The sequence below is a fragment of the Sinocyclocheilus rhinocerous genome, unplaced genomic scaffold (assembly GCF_001515625.1).
Source record: "Sinocyclocheilus rhinocerous isolate Xijiao unplaced genomic scaffold, SAMN03320098_v1.1 scaffold1296, whole genome shotgun sequence".
NCBI lineage: Eukaryota > Metazoa > Chordata > Actinopteri > Cypriniformes > Cyprinidae > Sinocyclocheilus > Sinocyclocheilus rhinocerous.
This window is the reverse complement of record NW_015659405.1, coordinates 511334-528043: the sequence shown is the minus strand read 5'-3', so window position 1 is coordinate 528043 and position 16710 is coordinate 511334. Positions and strand designations below refer to the sequence as shown.

The following is a 16710-nucleotide window of genomic DNA, read 5'->3' as shown; positions in this document are numbered from 1 at the left end:
CCTCTGAGGTATGCTAGTCTCGCGAGTTTGTTTATAGGAGCAAAGGAAGCAAAGTTTCCTCACTTTAGCCAAGAGGAGACTGGTTTTTCTTTGCTAAAGTAAGGAAACTTTGCTTCCTTTGCTCCTGTAAACAAACGTTGGTTTTCACGAGACTCACCGGCGCATGCGCAACGCTGAACTCATACGTCATGCTCCCGGAACGGCTTCGTTTACAACAGTGAGCGCAAGCTAGATTAAAGTGATTATTACGTTTTGAATATGGATATTTTTCTTACAAAAACGCATCGATTCGCTACAGGAGGCCTTTGTTCACCCCCCGGAGCCGTGTGAGACACTTTTTTTATGGAAGGGCGCTTTTTATTTCACGTATTTTGGACTAAAGGAATGCAATACCCGTTGAGTGCCATGAAACAGCTTGAAAGATCAAAGACAATTTTTAATATAACTCCGACTGGATTCATCTGAAAGAAGAAAGTCATATACACCTAGGATGCCTCGGGGGTGAGTAAAACACAGCCTAATTTTCATTTTTGGGTGAACTAACCCTTTAAGTCCATTATTAGTCATTTTTGTACATTCATCTTTAACCCTGTAAAGTTTAACCTAAAAAAAAAAAAATCAAAAGTAACTGAGTTGAAAGCAAAATTAGTTATATAAAAAAAATTCCATTAAAAAGTGTAAGAAATTACAGAGAATTTTGTTATCTTTTCTAATTATAGTAAATTATAATTTCAAAATATTTTCAAAATACAAAAAAAATTATTCATTTCTGATTTACATTAACAGGGTTGAAATAATGTATTGTAGCATTTTAGGATTAGTAACAGTAATTAATTATTAGTAGTTTGCAAGGTAACCAAAAACAGTGATTGCAGTTGAAACAGAGTTATTGTTAACTAAAACTAAAACTATTAAAATGATTTTCATTAAATAAGATATAGCTGAAATAAAATAAAATAAAGTGTAAATATTACATTAAAGCTTATATGTAAACTTAAATGAAAATTGGAAATGTTGCCCTGGCAACTAACTGAAATAAAATAAGTTGAAGTACTAAAGTTATTAAAACTAAAATAAAAAATAAATAACAAAATGCACAATAAAAGCACAACAAAATTACTAAAACTTAACATGAAATTAAAACTGAACACATTTCTATTTTGTGTTTCTATTTAGATTTCTATTTTGAATAAAAGCTGTTCTTTTTAACTTTTTATTCATCAAAGAATCCTGAAAAAAGTCACAGGTTCCAAAAAAATATTAAGCAGCAAAACTGCTTCCAATATTGATATTAAATCAGCATTTAAGAATGATTTCTGAATGATCATGTGACACTGAAGACTGGAGTAATGACTGATGAAAATTCAGCTTTGACTCACAGGAATAAATTATATTTTAAAGTATATTAAAATAGAAAACCATTATTTTAAATTGCAATAATATTTCACAATATTAATGTTTTTTTTTCTGTATTTCTGATCAAGTAAATGCAGCCTTGATGAGCAGAAGAGACTTCTTTAAAAAAAAAAAACATTTAAATCTTACTGGTCCCAAGCTTTTGGCAGTGTATATATAAAGATAGTTCTTGGTAATTTAATTTCTTTGGTAATTTCAGTAACATCTTAAAATGAAATGGTAATGAATAATAAAACAAATATTAATAAATAATAAAAAAGCTACAATTTTCAGGCACAACTGACACTGTTTCCTAATAATGGGATTTGGATCCATTTTCCAAGTAGACCACAAATTAGTGCTTTGGTGAAAATCTGTCTTGAATAGTCCTCTTACTGTCTCTATGTTTGTGGGACACTCCCGCAGTCATGGGGTATCAAAGATGCTCTTTGTGCCTCATGCTTTTTTCACTGCAGGAGAACGTTTGTTCATCCACATGACCTCGAAACATCCCTGAACTCAGCTGAGAGACATGAAATGATCTAACTGCTGAAACTGTTAGAAGAATGTATTCAGACCATGTTGGCCAAGATGAGGTGCTGCTTCATTGAGCGGAAAAACATCTGTTTTAGTTCTCTAGCATGTCTGATGTGATTTCTTTAGGGTGAGAGGGATGCCTTGAATTCCTTCTTCTCTCTAGACTGTTTTCGAACAAGTGGTTCGTGTCAAAACCAGCTTAATTTGTGAAGTATGTCATTAATTTAGCATCTAAGAAAAACCTGAAATAGCTGAGGAAACAATGATGTCCTTTTATGGCCCCAATCCTTTCAGAATCAACATATTATTGTAGCCAAGAGAATAAAATGCCGATGTAAAAACATTTGTGGATTTATATGGTCTGAACCTGTTACTTAGTGTTTTGCTGGTTGATTTGGAGCAATGCTGATGCAGCAACACACACCTTGCTATTGCAAATGTGAAAATTCTCTATTCACCATCAGCCAAGATTAATTTATCGTGTCCTGGATAGCGGGGGTTTCTGAGAAAAACTATATTCAGCTGTTCGTGTGATCTCAAGATGTGAGGCAACCTGCTTCAGGGGTCCATACGTCCATTCATTTTTCGTTTTTTTAACCATGACGAAAAAAATGAAAAAGAACGGTTGTTGTATTTTTAAATGCTATGTTGAAAACCAAAAGTGAAGGTAGAACCGTACACACAAAATGCTGCCTGAAAAAGTCATATATTGACTTATTTTCACATTTTTGTTTGACTTTTTGCACCCTTAATAAACATTTTCAAACTGCACCCGAATACATGACTTTAAATGATTCGTTTATTAGAAAATATATTACAATAGAAAACTTATTTTAAATTGTAATAATATTTCACAATATTGCTGTTTTTACTGTATTTTTAAATAAATGCAGCCTTGGTGAGCATATGACACTTCTTTTAAAAACATTTTTTAAAATCTTACCAACACTACACTAACTGACACTAAAAATCACACCAGTTATTTAAAAATTTTAAATTATTAAATTAAAATGAAGTGAAGTTATATATTTTAAATTGATCAGTACTGTCAATTTGCTTAACTACTTTGCTTATAGTGACACTGAAAAGAGCAACTTGACTTAGTAGCTTAGCACTTTTCATAGCTTCCCCATCACTGGCTCTTATATAACATTACAAGACAACTTGGATGTGCTGTTGACAGCTATTAAAGCGTTAAGCTAGTAAAGGAAATCTAAATGGCTGGTGTATGGGGGTGCGCTGACTGGACCCGCTCTGAGATCAAGCTGTTGTTTGTGCTAGCTGTGGCTGATAAGCATGTGACGGGAGGAAAATTAGCCAGACATATGACCCTCATTTTGCAGATGACTGAGCCTCCACTGCACAGAATCTGCAGCTGTATATAGATTTTTAAAAAGAGTGAAAAAAGTAGAAGGTTATGCATTTTTTGCCTGACAATGCAGACCTACTAACACTGAACCCTGCGGCAGACTCTCACTGAACTCAGGAACGGTTTCTTTTTGTGAAGCTTTTTTTTCTGTTTGTGACGCTACTGCTTCTCCTATTCAAATTTCACATTGACACTGTGTTTACTTTGTAAGAAATGTGACTAAGAGTCCACTAATATGGGTAGCTATATCAGTATTAGGGCTGCACAATTAATCAAAATTAAAACGAAATTGCGATATGACTTAGTATGATTATCAAATCGTAATCATAATGTAAAATTAAATTATTATTAATATAATTATATTATATTATTAAATAATGTATTTTTTATAGTTACATATTACAATAGTAATTTTTTTTGTTTGTTTTTTTAGTAATTTTTATTTAATAATAAAGGGCCAAAAATGTCATCAAATTGGACAAAAACGCTCCTGCACAATTAAATTAAATTTACTACGGCTGTCGCTATTAAAGTAAAAATGAAATTAAAAGTGTCTATTGCATTAAATTTAGATGGGATCATGTTGCGTTATATTTCTTTTAATGCGTTTTTTTTACAGCGTTATGCATATATAATCACACGATATATAATCACACGATTCTGTTGAGTTTAAGAATGCAACAGCCAATCAGAGGCGCTCAGATTAGTCATCGCTGAAACGCCGGACTCTCGCGAATTCTCTCATCATAAACAACAAAGTGAAGGGGCTGTTGCATAAAAGGTTTAGACCATCTAATTTTTTTCTTTAAGACTGGTCATATATATATCAAGAGTTCAGATGAAAAAGCCTCTAAGTGCCATCTGAAATTTTCTTATAAAATTAGCATTTTTAACAGGTTCCTATATTTAGGTTAAGTCATTTTACTTTAATGGCAATGTATAGGTCCTTTTCTATGCATTAAAGTGAAAGAACTATATTTCTGTCATGACAACTCTTAGAGAGATTGGCATGGTAATGTACATGACAATGTTAATGTATTTGGTCTTGGCGGAATAGATCTGCTACGCTGCTGCTACTGCTGCTGCGGCAGAACAATTACCGAGACTTGCTACTGCCAATACATCCACAAATATATATTTAAATGTTTAAATAATGTTCTTTGATAATGTAAATGTTCTTTGCTCATATTCTGAATATATTTAATTTGCTGTACTATGAATAATGTAATTATCATCTCAAATTGGTCAGAAATTTTACAATGAATTGGCATGACACAACACAACTAGTTTGCTTGGAGTGCACGTAGCTTCAGCGAATGTAATGGGTATTTGTTAGTTTTGTGAGTATAATTGGTGAGGGATTTCATTAAAGGCTATAATTTCAAGATTTTAAAATCAAGAAGACCATTAAATATTTGTGTGCATATTGATCTGTTTACTTGTTTGGTTAATGCTGGAGTGTGTTATGCATAGGACTGCAGTGTTTGGTACTGTGTGTCAGTCTGTCTGGATGTAGGTGAATTCGGCTGAGTGAGCATCTCTGATCCATGCAGACAAGTCAAAGAGACCTGACAGACACACGCTCTTGCGTCTGAAATCAGCCTTCACATTCTTCTTTTCCCTGACGGCATCTCACCTCAGCTTTCAAATGCTTTGTATAGGGGCAGACATGCCACAGCTGTATCCTTCAGCAGACGGGGCCGTCAGCAGGGGTCCATCTTACGGTCTGGAAGACCTTTTGGGCCGGGCCCTTTTCATATGAACAAGGAAATGTGTGTGTGTGGACAAAAAATGAGGGAATAAGTTGAACGAGGATGTTCCTGATCGGAAAACAGACTTCATTTGTCATTTGGGAGAACTTCACGCTGGCGTTTGTGTCTCCTGCTTGAGCCACAGAGGATGAGGTCAACGTTAACATGGTTCTTCAGCCATTTTCTGCTCTTCTTGGAATCAGTTGCACAAACCTTACGAGGAATTTTTGCAATTTCCCTCCAAAGCGGAATATTTTCTTCTCTTGCTCAATCAAACTCAGCATGAATCAAATCTCAGACTCGTTTCTCAAACTTTCCTTCTTGCTTTGTGGGAAAGCACCATTTTAACCTGCATCTTGGCAGTCATTATTATTTTTGAGACCTTTAACAGATTTCATTTCTACTGTTCTGTAGGTCTCAGAGGTCATATTTCTTCTATCTATCTATCTATCTATCCATCTATCCATCTATCCATCCATCCATCCATCCATTTTTTATTATATATAATCACACACATATATCATAATTAAATATCATAATTAAAAATTTGATGCTCAGTCATAATTATAATGTGATATTAATGTGATTTCAATGTTTATTTTTTAATGACAAATAACAATAAGCTTCCATCATGATTCCTAATTAACGCTTCAAAGTCAGGGCTCTGGGAAAATTTCCCACTGGTAATTACAACATTGTGGTGGTGTGTTGTGGGGGTATTATCATCTCATCATATATACGATACACCAACGTGAAGCGAGCAACTTTGTAATTTTACACTCAGTCCTCAGATTTCTCCGAAATAGCTAAAAGAGTCCAGATGCCAGAGCAGGAAGCAAATCGTTCCTCTGTTTGCCACCATTGTTCTATCTACCAGCCTGATATATTCTCTCTCTTTCAGGATGTCAGAATCAGTCTCACAGCAGGAGCGGCTCCAGGCTATTGCAGTAAGTCAGATTCTCACACCACATGTTCCCCTGACGGTCCTAATAAACCCACCTACTGAACCCATTTCACAAATCTGAAACTGGGTCAGAGATTTTTACATCTTATATATATTTAAATGTTTAAATAATGTTCTTTGATAATGTAAATGTTCTTTGCTCATATTCTGAATATATTTAATTTGCTGTACTATGAATAATGTAATTATCATCTCAAATTGGTCAGAAATTTTACAATGAATTGGCATGACACAACACAACTAGTTTGCTTGGAGTGCACGTAGCTTCAGCGAATGTAATGGGTATTTGTTAGTTTTGTGAGTATAATTGGTGAGGGATTTCATTAAAGGCTATAATTTCAAGATTTTAAAATCAAGAAGACCATTAAATATTTGTGTGCATATTGATCTGTTTACTTGTTTGGTTAATGCTGGAGTGTGTTATGCATAGGACTGCAGTGTTTGGTACTGTGTGTCAGTCTGTCTGGATGTAGGTGAATTCGGCTGAGTGAGCATCTCTGATCCATGCAGACAAGTCAAAGAGACCTGACAGACACACGCTCTTGCGTCTGAAATCAGCCTTCACATTCTTCTTTTCCCTGACGGCATCTCACCTCAGCTTTCAAATGCTTTGTATAGGGGCAGACATGCCACAGCTGTATCCTTCAGCAGACGGGGCCGTCAGCAGGGGTCCATCTTACGGTCTGGAAGACCTTTTGGGCCGGGCCCTTTTCATATGAACAAGGAAATGTGTGTGTGTGGACAAAAAATGAGGGAATAAGTTGAACGAGGATGTTCCTGATCGGAAAACAGACTTCATTTGTCATTTGGGAGAACTTCACGCTGGCGTTTGTGTCTCCTGCTTGAGCCACAGAGGATGAGGTCAACGTTAACATGGTTCTTCAGCCATTTTCTGCTCTTCTTGGAATCAGTTGCACAAACCTTACGAGGAATTTTTGCAATTTCCCTCCAAAGCGGAATATTTTCTTCTCTTGCTCAATCAAACTCAGCATGAATCAAATCTCAGACTCGTTTCTCAAACTTTCCTTCTTGCTTTGTGGGAAAGCACCATTTTAACCTGCATCTTGGCAGTCATTATTATTTTTGAGACCTTTAACAGATTTCATTTCTACTGTTCTGTAGGTCTCAGAGGTCATATTTCTTCTATCTATCTATCTATCTATCCATCTATCCATCTATCCATCCATCCATCCATCCATTTATCTTTTATTATAATCACACACATATATCATAATTAAATATCATAATTAAAAATTTGATGCTCAGTCATAATTATAATGTGATATTAATGTGATTTCAATGTTTATTTTTTAATGACAAATAACAATAAGCTTCCATCATGATTCCTAATTAACGCTTCAAAGTCAGGGCTCTGGGAAAATTTCCCACTGGTAATTACAACATTGTGGTGGTGTGTTGTGGGGGTATTATCATCTCATCATATATACGATACACCAACGTGAAGCGAGCAACTTTGTAATTTTACACTCAGTCCTCAGATTTCTCCGAAATAGCTAAAAGAGTCCAGATGCCAGAGCAGGAAGCAAATCGTTCCTCTGTTTGCCACCATTGTTCTATCTACCAGCCTGATATATTCTCTCTCTTTCAGGATGTCAGAATCAGTCTCACAGCAGGAGCGGCTCCAGGCTATTGCAGTAAGTCAGATTCTCACACCACATGTTCCCCTGACGGTCCTAATAAACCCACCTACTGAACCCATTTCACAAATCTGAAACTGGGTCAGAGATTTTTACATCTTGAAAATGGCTGATTTGTCTGCCCATGTCTAAACTACTCTTAAGGAATGGTCCAGTACCATTATATTTCAATTAAGCATTAATTTACGTGCAAATGTGGTTTAAGCACTAATATATATATATATATATATACATATATATACATACATTACTATAATAATGTTTGAAAATTACAATTGGCATTTAACTACAATGTGAAAAATGTAGAAAATCGCATATTCCAACTGCTTATATAACAGAAAATAACACCATTATCTTTGTATTCACACTTTGCATGTATTTGAAACTATAATTAGATTTATTTTTTGTCTATTTAATGGGAAAATCATGTTTTGGAATCCAGTTGATTTAAAATGTGTTATTATAATATAATCATATTTATTTATTTATGAAATAAAAAAATACATTTAAAATAAATGATCGTTTGTTTAATATATATATACATATATATATATTTATTTATTTATTTATTTCTGGGGAAATGTTGTCATCTTCTGTCCACAAAATCACTGTATGTGGTAGGTACACTAACAAAACATTACATGCGATCTTCATTTAATTAAATTATAGCCCTTTTCAGTTTAATAAGCCATTTTGATTCTATTTTAATTAATTGTGCAGCCTAATCTAAAAATATATATATAAAAAAGAAAAAAAAAGCCCATTCTAACTGACAGCTATAGTAAACGCCACTGACAAATGGAAAATATTGTCCTGTTTTGTGGCCTTTTCTTACCAGGATAAAAAAGAGGGCTGTAACACACCCAGTTCAGTCTGTTAATCTATTAATCTTTTTAGCCCTCACACACACACACACACAATCACACATGCCCTCCCTGCTGGCTGGGATCTTGGCCTCACTGACTGATGAACACATTGTTCTCAGCTCATTTTCTCTCTCATATGAAGATTGTTAACACTCGTTATCATACATGCTTTGGTCTAAAATAATGGAGTAGGTTTCAACAAAATATGTAACCCCTCAGAAAATCTTTTTAGCCAAATTTCAACACTAAAAGAAACACTGTTTTCACAGAACAAATGTTGAAGAACAGCGCAATCACTGAGTGGTACAGAAAAGAAGTATGGTTGTTTGTGTTTGCATGCGTTTAGTGCACTAGATCTTGCTAGTGCTTTGGATGTGTGTTAACCTTGATGTTTTGGATGGGTGTTAATCTTAATAATATCTTTATTCACAGGAAAAGAGGAAAAGACAGATAGAAATTGAGAATAAGAAAAGACAACTAGAGGATGACCGACGGCAGCTTCAGCACCTCAAGGTAAACTGGTAAACTGACATCTGAGAAGAAGCCCAATAAAGAAGCCCAATAAAGAAGTCCAATAAAGCGCATCTATCCATCATAAAAAGTGCTCCACACAGCTCCGGGGGATGGTGGGGGGGGTGGTTAATAAAGGCCTCCTGTAGCGAATCAATGCGTTTTTGTAAGAAAAATATCCATATTTAAAACTTCATAAAACGTAATCTCTAGCTTCCGCTAACTGTTGTACGCGCGTTCATTCAGGCAAATGACGTAGCTGTAGCGTAAGGTCCGGTGAGAATATGCTAGTCTCGCGAGAACCAACGTCTGTTTACAGGAGCAAAGGAAGCAAAGTTTCCTTACTTTAGCAAAGGAAAACCAGTCTCCTCTTGGCTTATATTGAAATCCTCCGACATTTTTCTTTACAAATCAAAACAGTTAGCGGAAGCTAGAGATTACATTTTATAAAGTTTTAGCCGTGTGGAGCACTTTTTATGATGGATGGATGCGCTTTATTGGACTTCTTTTGGACTATTGAAAAAAACACCCATTCACTGCCATTATAAAGCTTGGAAGAGCCAGGACATTTTTTAATATCACTCCGATTGGATTTGTCTGAAAGAAGAAAGTCATATACACCTAGGATGGCTTGAGGGTGAGTAAATAATGGGGTAATTTTCATTTTTGGGTGAACTATCCCTTTATCTGTTCTTATAATGGCTTTGGAAGCTAAAGCTCATGATTATGGTAAGGGGAGTTACATTTCCGACACATGCTTGAGATGTTCGGCCAATCACAACACACTGGATCAGCTGGCCAATCGGAGCACACTGCGCTTTTTGAAGGAGGGGCTTTGTAGAAATCGACGCATTTTAGAAAGACTGTGCATAGAGGATTTGCAATAATGAACAGTACGTGAAAAATAATGAATTTTTTGAACTGTAGCGTCTGGACCAATCAGAGTAGTTAATAAAGTCTTACTTGTATCACACTTGACGTTGGTCATTGTTTGCTCATAACTGCAGATTTATGCTACAGGCTCTGTGTAGAGTTGTACAGTAAGAAAGTTATTTCCCTTAACCAGGAAATTAACGTTCTTAGAATTGACAGACAGTTGACCCTGAGAGGTCAAGTAAATATCTACAGCGGATCTAAATATTTATAATTAATTATAACTAGTTATGATTAATTATTCATATTTCCCCATGAGCTCATTCGCTACAGAACATTAAAGCATGCTAGTGTATTCTATTACACCCAATACACAGAATAATGAGCTTTGAAAATAGCATCATGACCCCTTTAAACATTTGAAATAATGAGATCCTAAGTCATAATTATGAGATAAAAAGTCAAAATTATGACCAATTAAAACAGTTAAGAGATAAAAAGTAATAATTATGACATTAAACATGAAATGATGAGACACTAAGTCATAATTATGACATTCTAAGTCATAGTTAAGAGATAAAAAGTCATAATTATGAGATACTAAGTCATAAGTATGACATAAAAGTTATGACATAACTCAAACTTATGAGATAAAAAGTCAAAATTGGAAACTTCAGAATTTTGACTTCTGTCAGAATTTCAACTTGTAATCTAATTGTGGCTTTTTATCTCATAATTATGAGTTAGAGTCATAATTATGCCTGTCATCAAACTTTTTATCTCACAATTATGACTATTATGTCATCATTTCGACTTTTTATGTCATAATTATGAGTTAGTCTTGCAAGATTTTGACTTTTTATCTCATTATTTTAAATGTTTATGTCATAATTATAATTTAACAAAGTAGTTTTTGGTGGAAATGTTCTTCCATAATATTTCACTATTTCACTAGTCCCTATTATGTATGAATTATGCCAGGGGTCGTCAAGGCCTCTGAATATCAGTGTTGACCAGACCACACTGATTTGGTGCAGTCTGGGCCAAGAACACCCTGTCAGACACAGGAAGGAGAATCTGCCATGGGGGGTGATGAGACATCCTGTTTGTGTGAAGAGGGAAATGCTTCATTCTGCTAAATATATGGTGTATTGTCTCTGTGGCCTTCAGGTCAGGTGTACATGATTGCGAACTGTTGGAGGTCTTTTTTCCCGTTTATGCTGTAGTTTAGAATAGACATTTTAATGTCTCTGGATATGTTTGGAATAACAGGCTACCTTCCTACTCATACTACATCTATAGTGTGCAGTATGTACAGTATACTGTGTGTAGTATGCAAATTTTTTGTATGCATATACCTGGTTGCCCTACGGCATTTACCACATTTTGTATTCCCTGGAAATATAGCTTAGATATTGGATTGCTACATTAAATTCCTCAGCAATGAGGAGGTAAAATCACTGTTTTTGAAGTAACCAAACTCACTGCTTCATTGTTTGTAAAGAGAGATGCACAGACGCAGGTAATTCACACGTGCAAATTATGTCCCTCTCTCTCTCTCTCTCTCTCTCTCTCTCTTTTTTAATTCAAATTAATGTTATAATTCATTCATTCAAATAAATGTGATCTTATTCACAGATTTCATCTCTGTGTCTGATTTGAAGCGGGCAGAATTCTAGAGCTAACAAGCCGCAACTGACGTAATTTTTACCCTTCCGGTCAAATATTGCGCTGCAAACATTAACTTGTCAATGCTGTTAAATGACCATGGTATAAGCAGGATAATGCATGACTAGCTGTACATTAAACAATTTTAATGCACTCCGCGGAGGCAACCACCCTCCGCTTTGTGTCGGGTGGTTCTTTGCCTCCACGTCGAGCATTAAATTCGTTTAATGCACAGCTAGCAATGCGTTATCCCTTACATATACTATTTATATACTATATAAACAGTATATAAATAATACGAAAATAACTCCAAAAGTCAATTTTCATGGTCAAATAACCTGAAAGTAATATCAATCATGGCTTTTGACATTTACTTCTTAATTCATTGTTTAATTTTTTTTAACAACAACAACACAGGTTCAAATCTGGACTACATTATGACCCAATGCCAAACTGTATCTTCTGTTAATCTATCTGAGACAAACGGAAAAACTTTAATGTAAAATTGATGCTTTTTCAATGATTTCACCTGCAATAATAATGTAATGTCTTTGCATTGTCTTCATTTGGAGGCTGCAGAGACGAATATATGATTAATTGTGATTTATTTCGAATTTTTTTGTATTTTGTAATTCATTTGCTAAACATTTTTAATCATTATTGTCAGTCCTGCTTTGTGCAAGTTGGCTGTGTTTTTTTGTGTGTGTGTGTGTTTTTGAGGCTTCACAACTTTCGATCAGCTGTGGCTGAGAGACTTTGCTGTGCTGGCCAGAGATAAGATCCAAAAACGCTCCTCATTAGCAGTTTCTATGGAGCTCCCATTCAGAGTCAGCAAAATGCAGAGGGAGAGAAAGAGAGAGAGATGAATGGCCAGTGAATAGTGGGCCGCAGGTCGCTAAAGTATGGAGGGGCCTCTGAGAGTCCTGAAAACACATGCTCTCTGATATATGAGCAGGCTTTTGTCAATCTAAGATAAGGACCATAGTGTTCTGCCCGAATATAGAACAATTCCAACCACTTGAGTTCCGAAGCTGTGCATTTTTTGGCCTCTGGCCAAGTCGTGCTGAAGCCTATGTGTCTGTATGAAGTATAGAAGGTATCGTACTCATTCTTTGTCAGTATTTTGGCTCCAAAGCTTCCCTTGTTTTGATTGGCTCATCAGTCAGTCCAGACTGATTAAAGGATGTCTGACGTCCCGGGATGATCAGTACAGGATGTTAATGATGCGGATTGGATTGGTGTGGTTTGATTAGCGGGATGGGTTAACACAGGTCACATGACACATAGAGAGTGTTGAACTCTTACAGGCCGACAAAAGTGTGTGTCTGTGTGTGTGTGTGTGTGTGTGTGTGTGTGTGTGGTCAGTATACGCTCTCCTACAGTAGGTCTCTAGGGAGTGGGAGGTGGCAGCTCAGGCAAAAATGAAAACAGAAAAACACAAAAAAAACAAAGAAACAAAAGATGTGAGGTGCAGAATAAAAGAGAGATGATATGTCATTTATAATATGTTTGAATAACTTTTAGTGATTTGATTGTTTTATATATAGACCAGTTACATTTACTATATCATACATAATTTGATCATAAACATTTGTTTACCGAAGTAATATTATGTAGCTGGCTAACACAGATTTTATTGTAAAATTTTCTTTTATTTATTTATGATATTAGGTTATATTAAGTATAAGCTATTACCTATTAATAAGTATAATAGGTTATTATACTTTTTTTAGATTTGGTTTTTTTAGTACTTCAAGCTAAACTAAACGAATGTGTGTGTGTGTGTGTGTCTGTTTGTATGCATATAATATACACAGAAATTTAATAATTAAAATAAATATTTAAATTAATTAATTTTGGTTAACCTTTGCTTATTGTAAAAAAAAATAATTTATGAACGAGCATTTTATAAATGGAAAATATAAATAAGACAATTAAACAATATTTAAAGTAAAAATATCTATCTATATATATTTTTCTGACATGTATAAAACTTTTTAATGGAAATAAAATTCTTTAAAATAAAAAGCGCCAGTAAAAATATTACCAGTGCAAGAACAAATCTGAACTACTGGCCTGACGGGCTCATCACAAAAATCCTCATTGTTAAGTCCTGAAACTAGCCTAGAGAAAACAGAACTGGCATTCATGAACTGGTATGCATGTATCAAAATATATAATGTTGTATTAGCACATAAAGAATGTTATTTGACTTGACAGAAAAGAAGAAGATGGCCATCTTCAGTGGTTTGATCAGTAACAGCCGGGAGAGGCAGGAATGTCCGAGGCCTGCGGTGCATTGTGCAGTAAATGCCAAGAGCCTTTAGGGGCTGGACAGACACCAAATCACACAACTCACTTCCATCCTTTTCTATGGTTGATGTTTTTTTTTTGGACTGCCTGTCAAATATCCATATATTGCAATGAAATAATCAACATGAAGTACTGCAGTGTACTAAAATCAGCAAAAAGCTCAAGTAAAGTGTTCTTGGGTTTGTTTTGTATGAGTTACTGTAAAAGGTTTGTGCAGCACCATCATGTCCCGCCCAGAATATATTCATCCATCCTGAAGTTTTCGAGTGACTGTACTCAGCTGTGGACTTTTAATGGCTGCTGGTAATGGGCTGGTACAGGGTAGCCTATGCATATGCACACATCTTATGCGATTTGTGAATGGCAAACAAATTGCCATGTAGTTTAATGCTACCAATAAGCAAACATCAAGCTCTGAGAGACAGAGGAAGAGGGTAAGATCAGTTTCAGAGAGTAAATCAGAGCAGTGCCTGGTTTGGTGCAAAGACAGCTATAGTGCCAGCTCAACACTTAGATTTTAGTGCCAATTATCTGAATAATTCAGACAAGCGCTGTGCACTATTTGGTTAGTAAAGATCTCTTCTCTCATAGGAGATCTCCACAATGGCAGGCGATAACAGAATTTAAACTCGTTTGGGACGAGCGTTACTAGCATCATTGTTCTGATGCACGAGTCACTTTTATCTTCAGATTTTATTTTTCTTTGCCATGGATATTTTCTATCATTTTCATCATTTTCTAAATCTAAGTCACTAAATCCTTCAGTTTTCCCAAAATGTGATTTTTCTTCTCTGAACCAATCAAGACTTGCATACAGGACATTGAGTGAGGCAATGGTTCTCCACTGTTACAGTCTAAAGCTGTTGCATTGCATTGCACATTGCATTATGGAATATATACACTACCGGCCAAAAGTTTGGAATAATTAACACTTTTTAATGTCTTTAAATGTTGTCTCTTATGCTCACCAAGGCTGCATTTATTTGATTAATAAATACAGTTAAAAAGTAGTATGTGAAATATTATTACAGTTTAAATTGAATATATTTTATTAATTTATTTTATTTTTAATATATTTTATTTATAATTATATTTTAAATGTAATTTATTCCTGTGATGCAAAGCTGAATTTTCAGTATCATTACTCCAGTCTTCAGTGTCACATGATCTTCAGAAATCATTCTATTAGGCTGATTTTCTGATCACGAAACATTTCTAATTATTAAAAAATAATTCTAAATATTCAACACGGATTTTGCTGCATTTCATTTTTGTGGAAACTATGATTTGAAACTACCATTCAAAAGTTTGGGGGTAAGTCATATTTTGTTTAAAAAAGAAATTAATATTTTTATGCAGCAAGGACACATTAAATTGATCAAAATTGACAGTAAAGGCATTTATAATGTTACATAATATATGATTTATATTGATTTCTGAAGGATCATGTGACACTGAAGACTGGAGTAATGATACTGAAAATTCAGCTTTGCATCACAGGAATTAATGGTGAGCATAAAGGCCCATTCACACCAAGAACGATAACTATAAAGATAACTATATTAGCGTCCACACCAGCGGACGATATCGTCTGTTTATTCCAAGCGCACGCTCGTCTGCCGCTTTAAATTCTCGAGCTCGTGATAGCAGGATTGATTCTGATTGGCTGTTAATGTTTTTATCGTTCATCAGCTGGAAAAAATCGTTCTGAAATGGCTTTGTCCATAGCAACTCTAAATAACTGACTGCTCAGAAACAAGTTATTTCGCATTTCTAAATTTAACCCAATTGTGAGTAAAATTGACATTTTTGGTGGAAACCTTACAAAATGAAAAAAAAAAATGACAGTGAAAAATGAATTTAATATAGCTTCCAAATCATTTGTCACATAAAGGGGTAGTTCCCGCAAAAAAAACAAATTATGTCATTTAAACCTACATGAGTTTCTTTGTTCTGCTTAACACAAAAGTAGATATTTTGAAAAATGTGGGCAAACAGTAAATGATGTCAGAATTTTCATTTTTGAGTGAACTATCCCTTTAACAAAAGGTTGAAGCAGAAGTCAAGTGCATTATGGGATACAGTATCCTCAGAGTATATTCTGCTGAATATTACACATTTTGGCAAATGCAGGAGGTCATTTCAGTATTCCTTGCTTACAGAAAATTTGCATTTTCTTGCAGTCAAAGGCACTGAGGGAAAGATGGCTGCTGGACGGTGCGCCCTCTGCAGGACCGGATGAAGACGAGACCACAAAACAGTTGCGGGAAGATGAGGCCAAAACCAGAGGTCTTGAGGAGACCATTCTGAGGTAAACCAATCACATCAGTGCGGTGTAGAGCTGCATTCACCTGTTTTATATAAAAGGAGACACTTTTATGAAAGGAGTATAAAATAGAAGTAGATATGTGTCTTCTGGCTCTGTTTTTCAGTCCAGCTGTGATTAGATAGCAAGTGCCTAATGTGGGATCCTTCATCCTGGACTGTGTAATATGGATCTAGCAGCAAAGATCTTTCTTATCTGTTTATTCCTAATGGTGAAAAACTGTCCTGGGTCTTTCTGCTGGGCCTGGCAGAGCTGTCAGTCTGGATCTCCATTCCCTGTTTAAATCTCTGCTCTGGCTCTGTTAGGGCTTCTGGAACAGGACTGGTATGCCACCCAATGAGTCATGCCGGTGAACAGCCAATGCCAGTAATGCCTGGTGTGGAAAACACACTCAGAAAGGGCTTGTGAAAAATATAAAAATATGTGAAAACATTATTACATTTTAATTGGTGCAGATCCTTTAATTAATTATATATATAT

The 16710-nt window shown here is 35.2% G+C and overlaps 1 protein-coding gene across 5 annotated transcripts in view; it reads left to right on the top strand.

Moving 5' to 3' along the window:
• The window catches only part of LOC107723854 (paralemmin-1-like), a 40052-nt gene that overhangs the window by 9163 nt on the left and 14179 nt on the right, over positions 1 to 16710 (top strand). For 3 of the 5 annotated variants that reach the window (XM_016532580.1, XM_016532579.1, XM_016532577.1), the window contains exons 2-4: positions 5954 to 5999; positions 8973 to 9053; positions 16088 to 16215. In XM_016532580.1, the coding sequence (XP_016388066.1) occupies positions 5954 to 5999; positions 8973 to 9053; positions 16088 to 16215 (255 nt within the window). Of the gene's footprint in view, positions 1 to 5953; positions 6000 to 7625; positions 7672 to 8972; positions 9054 to 16087; positions 16216 to 16710 lie in introns of all 5 variants that reach the window. The other 2 variants (XM_016532581.1, XM_016532578.1) reach the window with 1 other exon arrangement.